Source organism: Mytilus californianus, unplaced genomic scaffold (genome assembly GCF_021869535.1).
Source record: "Mytilus californianus isolate M0D057914Y unplaced genomic scaffold, xbMytCali1.0.p SCAF_1, whole genome shotgun sequence".
Classification (NCBI taxonomy): Eukaryota; Metazoa; Mollusca; class Bivalvia; order Mytilida; family Mytilidae; genus Mytilus; species Mytilus californianus.
This window is the reverse complement of record NW_026262581.1, coordinates 89,144,409-89,161,875: the sequence shown is the minus strand read 5'-3', so window position 1 is coordinate 89,161,875 and position 17,467 is coordinate 89,144,409. Positions and strand designations below refer to the sequence as shown.

Here is a 17,467-nt window from a genome sequence, read left to right as displayed (position 1 = left end):
TTGCATACAAGCTATTTTTCACCTAGTCAATTCAAATATGTAATAGAAGGTATACCATCATGTGCTACTTTTGACGTGACTCTGCACTTATGTATCCCGTCATACTTTGAACCACAAAATTATTTTATTTATTAATATTACTTTTACTGTTAAGTCTGTTTTTTGTGATATCCATTTTACGTGACTCTGTACTTATGTATCCCGTCATACTTTGAACGACAAAATTATTTTATGTCTACCTGTGCGAATTTCAAACGCGCGATTTTACGCCAGTACTTAAAACCTTCCATCCTTTATGGGTGGATTTTACATAGATAAATAAAATCGTATAATAAAATAAAAAAGCAAAATGAGGATGTTAAATTTGATGTATGCCTTTTTGTTCTTCTTCGTTACATTTGTTTGTTTTTAGAGTGAATAAGATGATATCACAATGTTGACTGCTGTACCCCTGTTTTTGACATTTTTACCTATTGTGTCTGTTTGTTTTGTTCACACATCGTTGTCAATATAATGGAATTTGATGCGCCTGTCATACAAGTGAGAGGTTTAGCTAGCTATAAAACCAGGTTCAATCCACCATTTTCTACATAAGAAAATGCCTGTACCAAGTCAGGAATATGACAGTTGTTATCCATTCGTTTGATGTGTTTGAGCTTTTGATTTTGCCATTTGATTCGGGACTTTCCTTTTTGAATTTTCCTCGGAGTTCAGTATTTTTGTGATTTTACTTTTTAAAGATAAATGGGGTCGAAAATTTAGACATTTTCTCAAAATTTCGGTTTCTCGGATATTTCTTTGGAAATAATTTATTAACTTTTCATAAAAACTTGTACTAATAATCTTCATACATAATCAATCCAAAATTTCATTTTACAAAATAGGGATAAATGCACTCGTTTTCAAGCTAATGATTAAAATGAGTCGAAAAATGCATTTTTTCCCAATATGTCACAGTTTGACGTCGCGAAAATAGCATTTTACGTTAGCGACGTCATTATCGCCCCTGTAACCATATCGTATGCCCTTATGTGGACAAGACATGTGCATCTAGAATAACTATCTTCGTGTACACGCGAAAGAGAAAAAACACGTTTATGAGCATCAAAACCAATTGTTCCTGAATCAATCTAATTAAAATAAAGATCTACGATTTCGTTATGCTCATACTTCGACGAGTGCGCGAGTTCCGATAGATCTGAATTTTAATCCGATTGTTCCGAAAGATACACCCACTATTCTCACAACCTCTTTCTTTACTTAGAATTCGAAAACTAAAATGGTATCTCTCAAAAAATATACTTCAAATGCCCACAATATATTTGTCTGTCAGATAGAAGCATCTAAATTTGACTGTCAGATATCATTATATCTACATTTGACTGTCAGATGTCAGTATCTGCATTTGTCTGTTAGATATTAGTATCTACATTTGTCTGTTAAATATTAGTATTTATATTTTTTATCAGATATTAGTATTTACATTTGTCTGTTAGATATTAGTATCTACATGTGTCTGTCAGATAGAAGCATCTAACTTTGACTGTCAGATATCATTATATCTACATTTGACTGTCAGATATCAGTATCTGCATTTGTCTGTTAGATATTAGTATCTACATATGTCTGTTAGATATTAGTATCTACATATGTCTGTTAGATATTAGTATCTACATATGTCTGTTAGATATTAGTATCTACATGTGTCTATCAGATATAACTATCCACATTTGACTGTCGGGTATCAGTATTTACATTTGTCTGTTAGATATTAGTATCTACATTTGTTTATCACATATTAGTATCTACGTATGTCTGTTAGATATTAGTATCTACATGTGTCTATCAGATATAAATATTTTATATTTGACTGTCAGATATCAGTATCTACATTTGTCTGTTAGATATCAGTATCTACATTTGTTTGTCAGATATAATTATTTACATTTGTCTGTTTGATATCGTTATCTACATTTGTTTATCAGATATTAGTATCTACATATGTCTGTTAGATATTAGTATCTACATGTGTCTATCAGATATAATTATCTACATTTGACTGTCGGGTATCAGTATTTACATTTGTCTGTTAGATATCAGTATCTACATTTGTTTGTCAGATATTAGTATCTACATATGTCTGTTAGATATTAGTATCTACATGTGTCTATCAGATATAATTATCTACATTTGACTGTCGGGTATCAGTATTTACATTTGTCTGTTAGATATCGGTATCTACATTTGTTTGTCAGATATTAGTTACTACATTCGTCTGTTAGATATTAGTATCTACATGTGTCTTTCAGATATAATTATTTACATTTGTCTGTTAGATATCGATAAATACATTCGTTTGTCAGATATTAGTTATTACATTCGTCTGTTAGATATCAGTATCTACATTTGTTTGTCAGATGTTAGTTTCTACATTTGTCTGGTAGATATTAGTATCTACATATGTCTATCGGATATCATTATCTACATTTCACTGTCATATATCAGTATCTACATTTGTGAATTATGTCTCCGATATTGCCTTTGGATCTTCAAGATCCTTACAACAAGAAACAAACTGAAAAATGCCAATTAGCACTAATTTAAAACTTGTCACTAATTTTCAAGTTTAGAAAAAAGTGAAGATAAATGTTGTTACAAGATGTCCTATTTTAAGATGATGATCGATGTGAGTAAAATATGTTCTGGGGCAAGTTGTTGTCTACAATCTAATTTTGCAAAGCACTGTGTAGACGGGCAATTTTAGGTTTAATATGAAGATGAAACCCTATGGAAATTGACATTGTTATCTTCTTCTCTGTAATCACTTGGTATTTTCAAACTAATTTAGCGGTAACAACATATGGAAGGTCTTTTATAAAAACATTTCATTTTACTCCGACATGGACACCAGATATATTTTTGATTCTGATCGGCATACTTTCAAAAATCTCCTCAGAAACAAAATGACGAAATGTTGGAAACTTGAGAAAATTTATGCAAACGTATTGATAGAGTGGCAAACAGCGGTATTGGTGGCACACGATTCCTGAACATAGTTGTTAGGGTATATCAACAAATAACACACTATATATAGATACAAAGGGCAAAAAAATCTCACAAATACTGTCATAATTGGCCCGACATTATAAATGTCAAATCCAGATATAATTCAAAAATTTAGACAACCAGGGTGCACATCAAGTTATTTTTGGATAACTTAAGGAAAACAATGTAAATTAGACAAATAATATTTGATTTTTAATAAAGTGGAAAAAATGTATGTCCATAGAAAAAAAACAAAATCATTGAAACATTGTATGTGACAAACTGTATATAGTGTAGATTTGTACATTGTGTACTATTGTTTATTTTAGTTTTGTAATAGGTTGAGGGCTCCAAGGAAGATTAGCTATATTGATACTTAATGTGCTACCCTTTTACAATAAAATATTCATTTACTTACGTACTTATCAAGTAACAACGGGACATTTAACTTTCATTATTGCGTCAATAGTTTTTCCCTTCAAAATAAAGAAACCCAAGGATTTACGTGGGTTAAAAAATAGGGTCACCTAGACTTTTCCATTATCGGAAATAAAATCCATGCTAAGAGGGACGTCCAATTGGCTGAGCGGGAAGTAGAAATAAACAGCCCCATCCGATCAGAAAGGGTTAATTAAATATGATGTCTCGTGCAAAGAGAGTGCCACGCTTCATGCAGGTCAACAAAGAGCTTTAATGGATCCATAAGTAGCTTATTTTAAAGCCAATTTTCTGCCTCTATCCAGCACACCCTTATCTTTTAATGGCAGGTTCATCCCGGTCAACCAACCATACCTATTTATTAGATTCATTGTTCATTTAATGATCTCCTGCATAAATATGAAATAACAACAATCAATCAAGCAATAATAAAAGTTAAATGAAAGTTCAAAGTCCCGTTTTTACTCCCCTTGAAATACACAAGCACCTTACTTATTCCCCTTAGGGTGACGGGCTTGTTGTAACTGTCTGTCCCTGTCCTAAATATTTCTATATGGAAGTCAAAATAACAGGCTTTTATTCAGGTTAGCCCACTATGCAGATCACATGTGTGCATTTTTTCTTGTCCTAAACATGCGTGAAATATATGAAAACAACAAACATTCAATAAAATACAAAATCAAAAATTAAGGCAACGCTCATATCAACTTTACTAAAATCAACAGAATGCAATACGCAATGTGCAAATCACTATTGAGGAAGTAAAATGCACTTCGAAATATTAGATATATAGATTCCACCACAGCAAAAAGAATGTTACGATATTTCTCCACTCGAGATAGTTAAATTTTAATACTTAAAGGGCGAGACTTGCCGAGCTTTTTAAATAATTAAAATTTAACTGTTGAGAGTGGAGAAATATCGTAATACACGAGTTATAGTGGTGGAATCTGTTTCTCTAATGATTTTTATCCTTCCTTCTGAAAGATTTTGTTCTTTATATGTGACGTTATCAGGCATGGTCGCCTTTTTCCATGACTTCACAATAGGAAATTCAGAAGAAACCAAGAAAATTTGACGTCATAATTAAATTTCGACCAATCATTTCCGAGAACAGATATTTCACTAGTGAGGAGAACAATTTTTTCACAATCAGTTGGGAAATGTGAAAATAGTGAACAAATAAGAGAAATTAGATGTCAAAGTAGAAGGATCATATTATCATGATTGCCATGTTTCGAACTCACCGTTTACAAATGTAAACGAATTAAGGTTAACCAACATCTTTATGTTCTTTTATCAGGTCACATAAAAGTGCTTTCTAATCTGATCTGATTATATTTTGTCTGCTTGAACCATGGTAAGTAAAAAACACTGTGACATTGGAAAATATAAATCACTATAATAATGATAGTCTATTTTAAATACTTGATTTTGATATTTTAATTGGTCTTTGGAACAGATACTGCAACTGAAAATGATAAAAATGTGCATACCATAGAACAGATGCGACAACTGAAAACAACACAAACTCGTAAAACATTGGAAAACATCGGCAATTAATCATTTACAATTTTGTATTTAAAAATCTTTGGCTTTTTTATTATAAGATCTGTTTGAGCTTTTCACATTTCAGTCCAATCAAATGCTCAGTGATAAAACTTCACATTATGATAATATTGATAAGGAGATGTCGTATGATTGCCAATGAGACAACTATGCACCCCAAAAAAAAAACCAAACAAACAAACAAAACAAACAAAGGACAAGGATATAAACAAATGCATCGTATGGCTTTTAGCAATGAGCAAAACCCTATAACATTTACATATTTGATATCATTATCTCAAACACTAATTTTCCAATGAAAAGAATACGAAATAGTGCCTTACTTTGATTTAAACTTTCCTCTTTATCTGCGTCCAGAATTCTCTCTTTTTCTTCGTCATCCAACATTTTTTTCAGATATTCTTTTCTGGCTATTGATATTTTTGTTCTTGCATCAAGACATTTGTCACATATACTTGTATTTGTATCCGACTGTTTTCTAGAGAAAATGCTCACCAGGCATTTCCAAATGTTGTAAAAGAATTTTACAAACCCGTTTCGTGCTGTATTCTGAAAGGATTAAGTAATATATAATTTCAGCCGAAAAAATAGAACATCAATGGTACCATATTTCCAACAATATTCGTACTTCTCATTTTAATATTACAAAAGTCAAGTGTCTGAAATTTAAATATTATGAAATTAATGCACGGAAATATAAATTTGTCCAAAGTAGAATATTGTGAGGGTAAATGCTATTCATCACTATCTGTGCAGTAACCTTTTTACTGTATGACAAAGCTTTCAAAGCAATAAACACATACAAAGTGGCGTTCTGGTGTCTTTTCAGACTAAATTTATGTGTCAGTGAGTGCTCACATCTCATATATCCATATGAACTTAGAATAAAGGGTAATACGAAAGTATTAAGAAGATTATGTCTAAATTTTTACACAGATGTGCGACTAAAAACTACAATCTATAATAAAAAGCAATGATTTAGGCATTTGTCGTCTAATTCTTGTGTCAAACGTGACATGTCATCTACCAGAAACTATATGACTCGATACGATATGCAAGAGCATGTTCCCCGTCAGTTGTTGTCTTACGTCAGATCTTAATGTTTTTGTTTTTGTTTTTGCAGAATTAGGTGATCATGGCAGGTTTTTGATAGTTTCTTTTAATTTTTTTTCCACAACTTGTGTAGACAGGGGACGATTAAGAGATTGGTTTATTGAATAGACGTCTATCTATCTTTGCTGTTCTCTTGATGTCATTTTTTTTGTCGTTTCAGTCTCATTGACAAATACCATACATCTTCCTTTTATTCGTATCTCAAATTGGTTATTTGATACCTCCGATATTATTTTGGTTTTAGTTAAGAATGTCCTTGTTATTTCTTTTCTTTTTTATAGATCAACTCAGAATGTGAAAAATCCATCAAAATTGCAGTGTTTTGGGGTACAATGCGACATAGTGTTGTTCAATACTCAAACATCACAGATAAAGCCTTGATATTTTGAATTTTATCAAAAATTTAAGACTTTTAAAAATCGCTCCGGTGTTAAGAAATGTCAGGTAAAATTGGCCATACCTCTTTGGATTAACGATTCTATTCTGACTTTGATAAATTAACTTCATACGTCAAACAAAATACAGACAATACTATGGTCAAAATAAAAACAAAAACACACAAAATTAAAACAACAACAAAACAAAACCACAAAAGAACATAGAATGAACATCAGTCCAATACCGGTAATACTACGTAAATCAGCCAAAAATTGTGCAACACGATTCCGCCAAAACACTGGGACTGATCGCAGGTGCTTCGGAAGGATATTCAATTCCTGCTGCACTGGAGACAAATATTGTTCTACTCACGTTTAGTCTAATGATCAGTCATGATCGGTGATAAAAACAAATAATTCAATATCACATATGTAGGTGTCTCTTGTCTAACCCTAATACATTCCTTAAACATCTGCACATGTAAAATCACAAACCCCTAAACAGGACTAATTGAGTTAGTTTAAAATGTAAACACACATCAATATTTCAGGACCAAGTATAGTAAGATCGTTAACAATTTAATCAAAGCATACTGAGAATAAAAAATCCGCTTTGCATTATGATTGAAATAGCTGTATCAGTGATGTTATGAGCGATACCCCGTAAAATTATCTTATAGTAAAAATACTATCAACGGTCTCGCCTACACCGTTATCTTATAAAAGGAGATTAACTGGCTCACTGTTTGATAAACAGAAAATCAGTTGAATACGATAATCATTTAAATGAATGACTTACCCTCATACTCAAGCAGTGTTACTGAGCAATATGCAGCAAACACAAATATATTTCCCAAAAAGGTTTGTCGAATTATGTAAAATTAGTTGTAATGTAACAATTAAAAAAAATTTACTTCGTTAACCAAGTGTTGTAAATTAATCATAAACATAACCAAGTGTTGTAAATTAATCATAAACATTTCAAGCAAAATATTTAATCAGATCTTTTGTGTCGAAATTAAAAATCAACAAAATTAACATTTTATCATTAGAATTTAATCTAATTAGTTTTTGACAAAAGTTGAAATAACTTCGGCAATATTATTAACTGATTATTATTTTTCTTTTAAGATATACAGATTACAGGTAGCTTGATTGTTTTCTCGCCTAAAGTATGTTTGCTTATGACGTCTATATTCGTAATATTACTCTGAAAAAAATACCTGGTCTATCCATTCATTGAAATTGGGCTTGTGTCAAAGGTGGCAATGCCGCTGCAGTCAGATTATTACATACACATGCACGTGGATACCCACAGAAATTACTAACCTGTATCTTCTAATAATACTGTTAGGTCAACAGTGAACGGGAGAGTTTTTTCTCTCTCCTTTTCCTGTGACATTACGTGAAAAACCCAAAGCCTCATTTATCTGGTTACTTGAACATAGCCAAAGTATGGTATACAATATGTAGGACAAACAGGACGGGAATTTTTTAGACGAACACAGGAACATCTATTCTGTTTCCGAAAACCTAAGTTTCAAAGTATAATTTATCAACATTTAGGAAAACACAATCACAATATTAAATTTATAAAATCCAGACCACTCGAAACGATCCAGAAACAACAAGGGCAATCGCATTAAGAATTTGAAGATTCCGCAAAATTTTTGAACTGTCTTGGATTAAGCGAATGTCTAAATAACAATATAATGAGACAAGGGAACATATCTAAAACTTCTTCTAATGATATTATAAATATTGTTGATAAAAGACAACATATATCATTAACGGGAAGCTTAATACAAAAATTCATGATAAAAGAGATGATTTTTCATTTCCTATCGTTAATTATCCATTTTTAGATGGTGACGTTCCCTTGTCACCATCTTATGGTGTTTATATATCTCAACTTGTACGATTCGCTCGTGTATGTAACAACGTATTAGATTTTAGCGAGAGAAATTTATGTATTACTGAAAAATTATTACACCAGGGTTTTCGATATCATAAACTAGTCAAAACATTAACTAAATTTTATCATCGGTATAAGGACATCATTCGTAAATATAACTCAACATGCAGATATCTTATACGTTCGGGTATTTCACATCCAATCTTTTATGGTAATATTCTTTACAAAGCACAAAAATGTCAGTATTCACCTCAAAAGCTAACAAAACCTTTAAACAGACTTATTAAGAAGGGATATAGTTACGATACTGTTGTCAGGTCATTAAAGATTGCATATTTTGGCTTTAATATTAATTCACTTATAGGGTCTTTGCATCGGAATTAAACACATTTATTCTAAAACCAGTTGTTGGCATGACACGGGTTATGTTCTTCTCATATATTTTATGACGGTATAATACTAAACCCCTAACAGGAGGGATTGTGCCTGATATTCATATGATGAAGACATAATCTTCTAATCAATTTAATTGAGGTCTGGAGCTGGCATGTCAGTAACTGCTAGTAGTCTGTTGTTATTTATGTATTATTGTCATTTTGTTTATTTTCTTTTGTTTCCTATTCTGACATCGGACTCGGACTTCTCTTATGCTGAGTTTTACTGTACGTACTGTTGTGCGTTTGTTTTTTCTACATTGGCTAGAGGTATAGGGGGAGGGTTGATATCTCAAAAAACATGTTTAACCCCGCCGCATTTTTGCGCCTGTCCCAAGTCAGGAGCCTCTGGCCTTTGTTAGTCTGTATCATTTTTAATTTTAGTTTCCTGTGTATAATTTGGAGTTTAGTATGACGTCCATTATCACTAAACTAGTATACATATTTGTTAAGGGGCCAGCTGAAGGACGCCTTCGGGTGCGGGAGTTTCTCGCTGCATTGAAGACCCATTGGTGGCCTTCGGCTGTTGTCTGCTCTGTGGTCGGGTTGTTGTCTCTTTGACACATTCCCCGTTTCCATTCTTAATTTTATAATAATAGGTATCATGGTATGTGTATCAATCGACATCAACGAATTAAACATCGTATACATTATACACTTGATGATCTATCTATATTTCAAAACAATCGTATAGGCATCAATTATTATGTAAACTTGGTCAAATACCAATAAGTAAATTACATGATATTTTCAAGGAGTGTGACACAATCTCGTTTTTCAGCTCACTCTATGAATGTACACGTATAATTACAGCTTTTTGTCACCATAGGCTGTTCCCGCGTTTCTATAAACCTGTAGATCATAAAAGACATTCTCTGAAAATTAAATATATTAATGAGGTATAGATTTTATAAACTTCTTTAGTATATTCAATGACTCTACCATTCATATCTTTATACCTCCCTATTTTGATAACACAGAACCACCTATTATTTCGTATACATACAAAAACACGGCAGAAGTTTAATTTTTAATTATTCGTTTCATAAGACGTCAGTGTAGATAATAATACCCCTCTAACTTGAGACAGTGAATCGTCGAATTTTAAATATATGATCCCTATGGCCATGTCATTACGGGAGGTCTCAGTATCGTTTAAGACCTCGGTTTCCGATCTGTAATTTTAGATGGAGGACGAAATTTAGGTCCCTTTTCAAAAAGATTTTAACCACTCGCGGTTAAAATCTTTTTGAAAAAGGACCAAAATTTCGTCCTCCATCTAAAATTATAGATCGGAAACCGTGTCGTCAGGTCATAAAAGATGCTCTTTCGTCGTATTGTGAACATTGTGTAAACGGGAAAAACCTGATAAAAAATCTCTTGACTTTTATTTAAATAAATGTATGAATGTTGTGGATATTCGAATATCACATTTTGAAAATAATTAAGAAATAAATAAAAGAGTGCATATACGCCTATTTCAAGAATAAGAAACAAACTTCAAGTAACCGCAAAGCGGTCTGTGATTGTACCGGCCGACAAAGCAGCCAGTAATTTTGTGGTGGTATGCTGTAAATACAACATGGAAGTTTCTTAAGAATGAAACTTTAAATTCTTCTACATTCAATTCCTTGCGTTCCAGAGAGTCATATGGTAAACAATCATATAACCATATCACAGCTTAAGGCCCCTTCTGAACTGGACAGTCATAGTTGAACTTTGCATCTAAAGCTCGGAAAGTTTTCTTCTACAGAGCTGGACTTTACACCACCTGCGCCGGACTTAGTACGTACAGCGTTAGACTTTATATCGACACGATTGGCTTTATATCTTCTGCGTTAGATTTTAAATCTTCAGTGCTAGACTTTCCATTTGGTCAGCTAGACTTTGAAAAACCACAACTCTTTAGTATCTGTACAAGACCAGCAAGGCTCCATATAAATCTAATGTTAAAACTAGAAACATATCAAAATGAAACCCGCTATACAAAAAGATTATGAATTTTGACGGTCGTATCCGATACTTCGCTAGTTGAAAGTTTTATTTGACAGAAAATCTCAATTTGGTACAGAATATCACAACCGATACCCGACAATCTCAACCCGACACACTTTTGAACTTTTTCAGCTTAATAAAATCATATTCGTAAAGAAATAGAACAAAATGTTATTAAACGTTTTTATTGATTAAGAAGAATACTTATATACTGATATAAATTTACACCCCAGTTCTATTGTTATACTTCATAGTTTCTATTTCTGAAACAAGTGTAAATTGAATAGATCTATTGTAACGAAGAACAATGGATTTTGACCACAGGGTGTGACGAGCGGGGTTTCTGGAAACCCCTGCTTCTACATCCCGAAAACACAGTCCACTGTTATTCATAACAATAGAAATTGATTATTTTTTTAAATAGAATGAACAAAAGAAATTACTAATAGTGTTCACTACAAGTTGTTTCAAGATATAAAAAAAACCAAATTTTAGGAAATTCAATTTAAATTTCCTAACATGTGTTTTTTTAAAATTGTTTCGCTATTTGAAATTCAAATTATTAAGCATCTATTTAGAATAAAAAAAAATCCTTTAAATACTCCTTTGCTTGAAGGTAAAACTTTTGATCCCCAGGGGCGGATTCAGCCTCTTTTAAAAGGGGGGGTCCCAACCCAGGATAAAAAGGGGGTTCCAACCATATTTCCCCATTCAAATGCACTGATCGTCACAAAATAGGGGGGGGGGGGGTTCCAACCCCCGGACCCCCCCCCCCCCCCTTAGATCCGCCCCTGATCCTGGTCATATGTCTCTATTCTTAAGCATTGATCTTTAAAAAAACGGAGCTTCTAACTCCCGGACCTCCACCCCTGGATTGCCCCACAAAAAAGGGAGTTCCTAAATATTCAATCTACATTTTTGTATGTTGAGCGTGTCCGGTCCTCGTATTTCTAATCCACACACACCTATCCTCAGTATGTCCGAATATGAATGTTTGTTTATACTTGATAATAGAGAGGGGGGTTATAAAACCGTAACATAAAAAATACATTTATGATTACCTTCATAAAACTGATACAGGTAAGTACTTTGGGTTATTATATTGCCTTTATCTTTAGTCTCTTCTACCAAACCCAACGCTTGACTCAAAATGTCGTCCGTCTTACACCCGTCCATATTGACAACTGCATACAAGGAGCATGAATGTATTCATTTTTGTAATGAAAATGCACGAACCGGTCAACCTTGACCTGCTGATCCATATTAGCACAAGGATTTAACGGGAATATGCAAAACAGCATCTTTGACATTTGTAAAATCTACTCACTTGTCAAAGTTTGAACGAAAATAGCCAAAGTAAGGTTACTAGTGGGGTTTCATGTAAAAAAAATCTTATAAATCATGGTTTGATATTGTAAATAAATAAGCTATCCATTCTTTTTCATTTAGTAATCAAGGTTAAGAAATATAGGGTTTAGCATGGGGTGCAAGTTAGTTATACACCTCGGGATACGGCGTGTCTGGATTCCAGCCGTCGGGGTTTCTTATCCAGACACACCTATCCCTCGGTGTATAACTATTACGTTAACTTTATTGGTGAGATCACTGTCATTTTGTCAAAAACTCACTGAGCTGGCCTCACTTACCTGCGGGGAAAAAGTGATTCCGATGTCAGTTTACATTATATTGGTCCCGTCACCGTCCGAGTAATGAACGAGACAAGCTCTCATTAATTTATCTATGTCATGACATTCTCCTATTTAACAAGAAATTCACAGATTGACAATAAATTGACGAAAAGTCGACCTTCCCTATGTATATTTTTGATACTTTATACCAGAAAAGTTCAACAGGATGTGCCAGTAAACTTTTTTCTCGCTTAACCATTTGGCTGAGATTTGATGGTTTACCAGGCGTGTATGTGGATAAAGTAAGCATATGCCCGTCTGACACTGACATTAATATGTCACTTTAATCATTCTTTAATTCTCCTGTGGTCTGGGTTTTTTTTTGGGGGGGGATTAGATTAGTCTATCAGTAACTATGAATAGACAGACAAACACAAACATTTTGGTTATTTATTTTTAAAAACCGATAAAAAGATTTCTGTGGGTATAGCTTGTACAACACGTGTTTCTGTAATCATTTTTAACAGATACGCTCGTGACCAGAACTATAAAACGTTAGAGAGATCAATAACCAAAAGGGCCTTAACATGGGCCGTATGACAACTTGCCTTAGGGAAGGTTCAAGTCTTTCTCTAGATAACTTCTTTACATATCATTTATTCTAAAGTTGAATCCTCTGTTGGTTGTATGTGTCCGTCTTACATTTTTAATGTGATCTTGACCCCATATTCACACATGAGTGGTCTGGTCGGTTACTGGATGCAGTCAGTATTTATAATAAATCAACAAAATCTGGTATTTGGATTGTTCATAAGGAGTGGACATGCATATACACTAGACTCTACGTACGACATTGAGCTCTTTTTAAAGCTCCTGTGGTTCCAATGGTATTTTGTTTTAGTTAGACAGGCCGGGTTCTCAGTCCTATGCATGGAAGGTCAAGAATATTTTAAACATGAAATCATCGGTTTTATGTCTTCACTGTTCGAAACTTTTATATTATATTCAAGTATTACTGACATTAAATAAATAATGGACAAGATAATTTAATGTGTCAACTGTTCCTATTTTCCTTGCTAATCGGGATAGTCGATGCTCCGTAATGGATGAAATATTGTTTCGTCTGGATTTCAGTTATTTTCGACTTTGACCGTAGACAGTTATGGCTGTTCTGTTTTGGCCGTTTTGGTTTGATACTCACGAACGCTATCTCTCTTGATTTGTATATTCAAAATGGATTTACTAGTTTTGAACATCGGTAAATTAGAGGCAACATTAATTTATCGATGTTAACTCATAAATCCACTAAGACCATACATGGCAAAACACAAAACGAAAGGAAACTCTAGAAGGAATGAGACTGGTTGCATCAAGAGGGAAATCGTCATCTGCTTATGAAAGCCTCATCTGCCATGCGAATCCACACTCAGTAAAAAAGTCACAATAGGGAATAAGACACAATCGGTAAACTTACATATCAGAGGACTATTATAATACCTTAAGACCAGTATAGAACCAATTTGTGGTAGTGACCGTATTACTTGTGTTATGTTGATTTCTATCAGTCGTTTTCATAGCCCTGTTAGAGGTGTTTTTGTGTCAGAAGCACATCTCTCCAAAAAAAGTCCGTATACTGTGAACCTAGCCTGCACGAGCGTAACATATCAATTGAGATATGTAAACGCGATAGATTGGGCAGAGGATATGTTACTGCTGAGAAATGAGAAGTTAACAACGGAAAGCTGAAATCATCACGTTTGTTATCAATTCTAGTTTGAAGTCGTCCACTTGTATCTATATCAAGAAAGATCGATAATGAAGCAGATCTTCTAGTTACGGTAGCATCCTTAACTACAAGCTCACTGGGATATATATGAGATCAAAGCATTCCGTGTAATGTTGATTATTGAGTTTTGATCATTGTTGAGGGATGTAAGGCTTTCATCCGAGTATTGCAGACCGGTGTGGATGGTTGTCTTATTGACACTTGTGTTTCTATAATCATCAATATGTATGAAACGATATTAAAGAATTTGGCAAAATGGTTCATCTATTTGAATATCGACTGTCTGTCAAACTCAACAAATACGCTTAATTTTATCGATCAAAATTCAAGCTTTTTGAAGATATCATTTTCTGTGCAATTGTGGTTGGAATCATTGAGGTTTTTTAAAAGTAAGATATTGTATGACCTCTTACAAGGAATTTGTATCTATGATTCTCTTTGTTTTGTAGATAACATCGGTAAACTTATTGATATTTTAGGTTTCTAACTAACGGTTTTAAGGGTACCTGATGCAAGGCTTTCTAGAAGCACGAATCGGTATCTTACGCATAAATATCCTATAATGTAAACAAACCGTGGTAATCTTACTAGATGCACATTCTTATTTGAAACAAATATATCATTCCAAAAATAGCTAAATAAATACTTTTTGTGATGAAAATGAACTACCTAAAGATTCTACTCTTTGTCAAAATTGGTGCACACCTATAATTCCAAAACTATTCGATTGTACCCAGAAAGAAGAGAAGATGTGATAAGGCAACTTAAAAAAATCGATAAATTAGGCCTCTGAATAAAATGTAAGTCAACATTCGGATGTTTGTAAGAGGGTACGGACTAGAAGTGATGATTATAGCTGATATGGTCTTATTAGCATTAGTTGAATTTATTGCAAAAACATAATTTATAAGAACGAATACAAATTAACATACATGTAATGATTTTCTGTAAAGTCAACACAATTGTATGACAATTAAATCACAGTGTAACAAATGGTAAAGTACCATGCATTAAAAACTGTCAGTAGTATTTCTAGACATATCTAGACATATTCTTCCTTCTTTGTGTCCATTGAATTTAAACTCACTGAAATTCTAAAGGACATACCGTATACGGTCAGTTATTTATGTCCGATAAAAAACCCATTTTATTCCATTAAAGTGGCAATTTTGGTCTTAGGTTTCGTTCACTGAAACAAAATAAAAAGATTTTCTAAAAACTATTATAAAATTAACTTAAAAACTAATATAACATTTAGATAATAGAATGTAATATAGACCTAGCATAATTCTAAAAGCCTTCACATTTATAGTCTTTTTTCGAATTAAAGATAAAACATGTGTTTTTGTCTCAATTGGTGAATTAAGCTTAAAATAACATAATCATGTGATTCTGAGAAACATAATGCTCTGCTTACTAGAAAGTGTTGCAATGAAAAGACCGTTAATATCAACCATATTAAACAAAGTCAACGATGGCAGTGAACTTTCAAATTGTCCTTTCAACATCAACGTTCAACTAGGTGAAAAACCGCACAAAAAAACAAAAACAGAAGTGCCCTTGAATCAGTATTTGCACATTTTGCACATTTATTTTACGTCATTGGTTTTTGAAACCATATATAAGTATTGGAAATCCAACAGTATTAAATGTTGAGGAGCAATTTACTCAAAATGTTCACAGTTCTACCAAAAGGCGATTTAATTTATAGTTTCTGGTAAGTGTTCTTCCATCAACTATGTATATTGCCATATTTCCCAAATAATTTAAGTCGTCCTGAGTATGCATGCTACATTTACCACTAGACGATAATCAAACAACAATCAATCAAATATTTAAAGTAGCGACGTCTAAAATTCAACGCCAACTTTCGAAATTGCAGATTGTGTTTCCAAAAAAGAACCGATATGCATTCGGACAAGTCAAACGCAAATCTGGTCTAACACACATTACATTCATAAGACATTATGAATCCATCAGCTATCAATACAGTAAGCGAGTTTGTCTTTCACACAAAGGTATATAAAGTCAGCTAGTACTGAAATATGTCATGAATATTTTTATTAAAATTTTACCTGAGAATTTTTATTTTGAGTTTGCAACTGCAATAACATCATAAGCTTTCAGCAAATGACATTTTAAAAATATTGAAGCCAAGGGGTAAAATCAAATTCTAATTTATCACATGATAGCTGGTGAATCATTGCATATAATTTGAATTTGTGATTTAGGAAAGCATTTGTATTAACACATGTATTGGTATCATAAGCAGATTGTTTAATTTGATGTAAAAGTTATGACAATAGCCCTACCAATCACCAGGATTAGTTTTCAGGTAGACGTAGATTTAAAAGTTATGGCAACAGCTCTACCAATCACGAGGAATAGTTTTCAGGTAGACGTCAATGATAGAATATTTAATTTCAGAGAATGTTTTATAATATATAAAAGGTTGAAAATTATTTCTTTGTGGACATGGCAAATTAATTGCTTGTAAATTCATCTTTCGCTGAGCTGTTTGGTAGTATTCAAGTACTTTCTGTGCTGTTTGACTGAAGACTAAAAGTGAACATATATCTTTAAACATCGTCTCTTCAATAAATGGTAATCTATATAAATGTTCGTTAATATCAGCCGTTTTATTGAAGATCTTTCTAGTGTTTTTGAAAAGTGATTAGTGAGGAGATTTATGTATCAACCCAATTAATTAAACGTTTATGTGCTTTTACCAAGTCAAGCTATACTGAATCACTCTAGTTTGCACTGATTAGTTTTCAACGGTTAAGTTTCTGTAAAAAAATGAAAATCTTGTAATGCTGTATGTTGAATATCATATCCTGATAACAGTCATCATGTTACACAAGAACAAACAGGATACGTACAAGGTCTTTTCTCATCATCCGGAGTATCCGTTTCTTCAATTTCTGATCCGGGATCTTCTGAAATACTCTCCGTCTGCTTTTTAAGTTTATTTAATGCTGCATAATACTTCAAAAAACTTTCCATTGACCTTCTTCCTTGCTGCAATTATATAAATCATATCCTATAATACAATATATTAATGTTTGTTATTTGTTTCACAAACCCTGCTTAACATTTTTCAAAAAGATATTACTTAGACTTACTTGCAAAAATTAGCGTACGCCAGTCAAGGGTAAAATGTAAAT

The 17,467-nt window shown here is 32.9% G+C and overlaps 1 protein-coding gene and 1 long non-coding RNA gene across 5 annotated transcripts in view; one reads left to right on the top strand and one right to left on the bottom strand.

Annotated features, from left to right (window-relative positions):
- Positions 1 to 17,467, top strand: part of LOC127710157 (uncharacterized) — a 460,084-nt gene that overhangs the window by 323,632 nt on the left and 118,985 nt on the right. The gene's annotated exons all lie outside the window — the stretch shown is intronic.
- The window catches only part of LOC127709794 (uncharacterized), an 86,384-nt gene continuing 84,079 nt past the window's right edge, over positions 15,163 to 17,467 (bottom strand). For all 4 annotated transcript variants that reach the window (XM_052215438.1, XM_052215443.1, XM_052215461.1 and 1 more), the window contains 2 exons: positions 17,183 to 17,321; positions 15,163 to 15,489 (listed from right to left, as the gene is read on the bottom strand). In XM_052215438.1, coding sequence (XP_052071398.1) covers positions 15,476 to 15,489; positions 17,183 to 17,321 — 153 coding nt within the window. In that variant the 3' untranslated portion in view covers positions 15,163 to 15,475. The remainder of the gene's footprint in view (positions 15,490 to 17,182; positions 17,322 to 17,467) is intronic.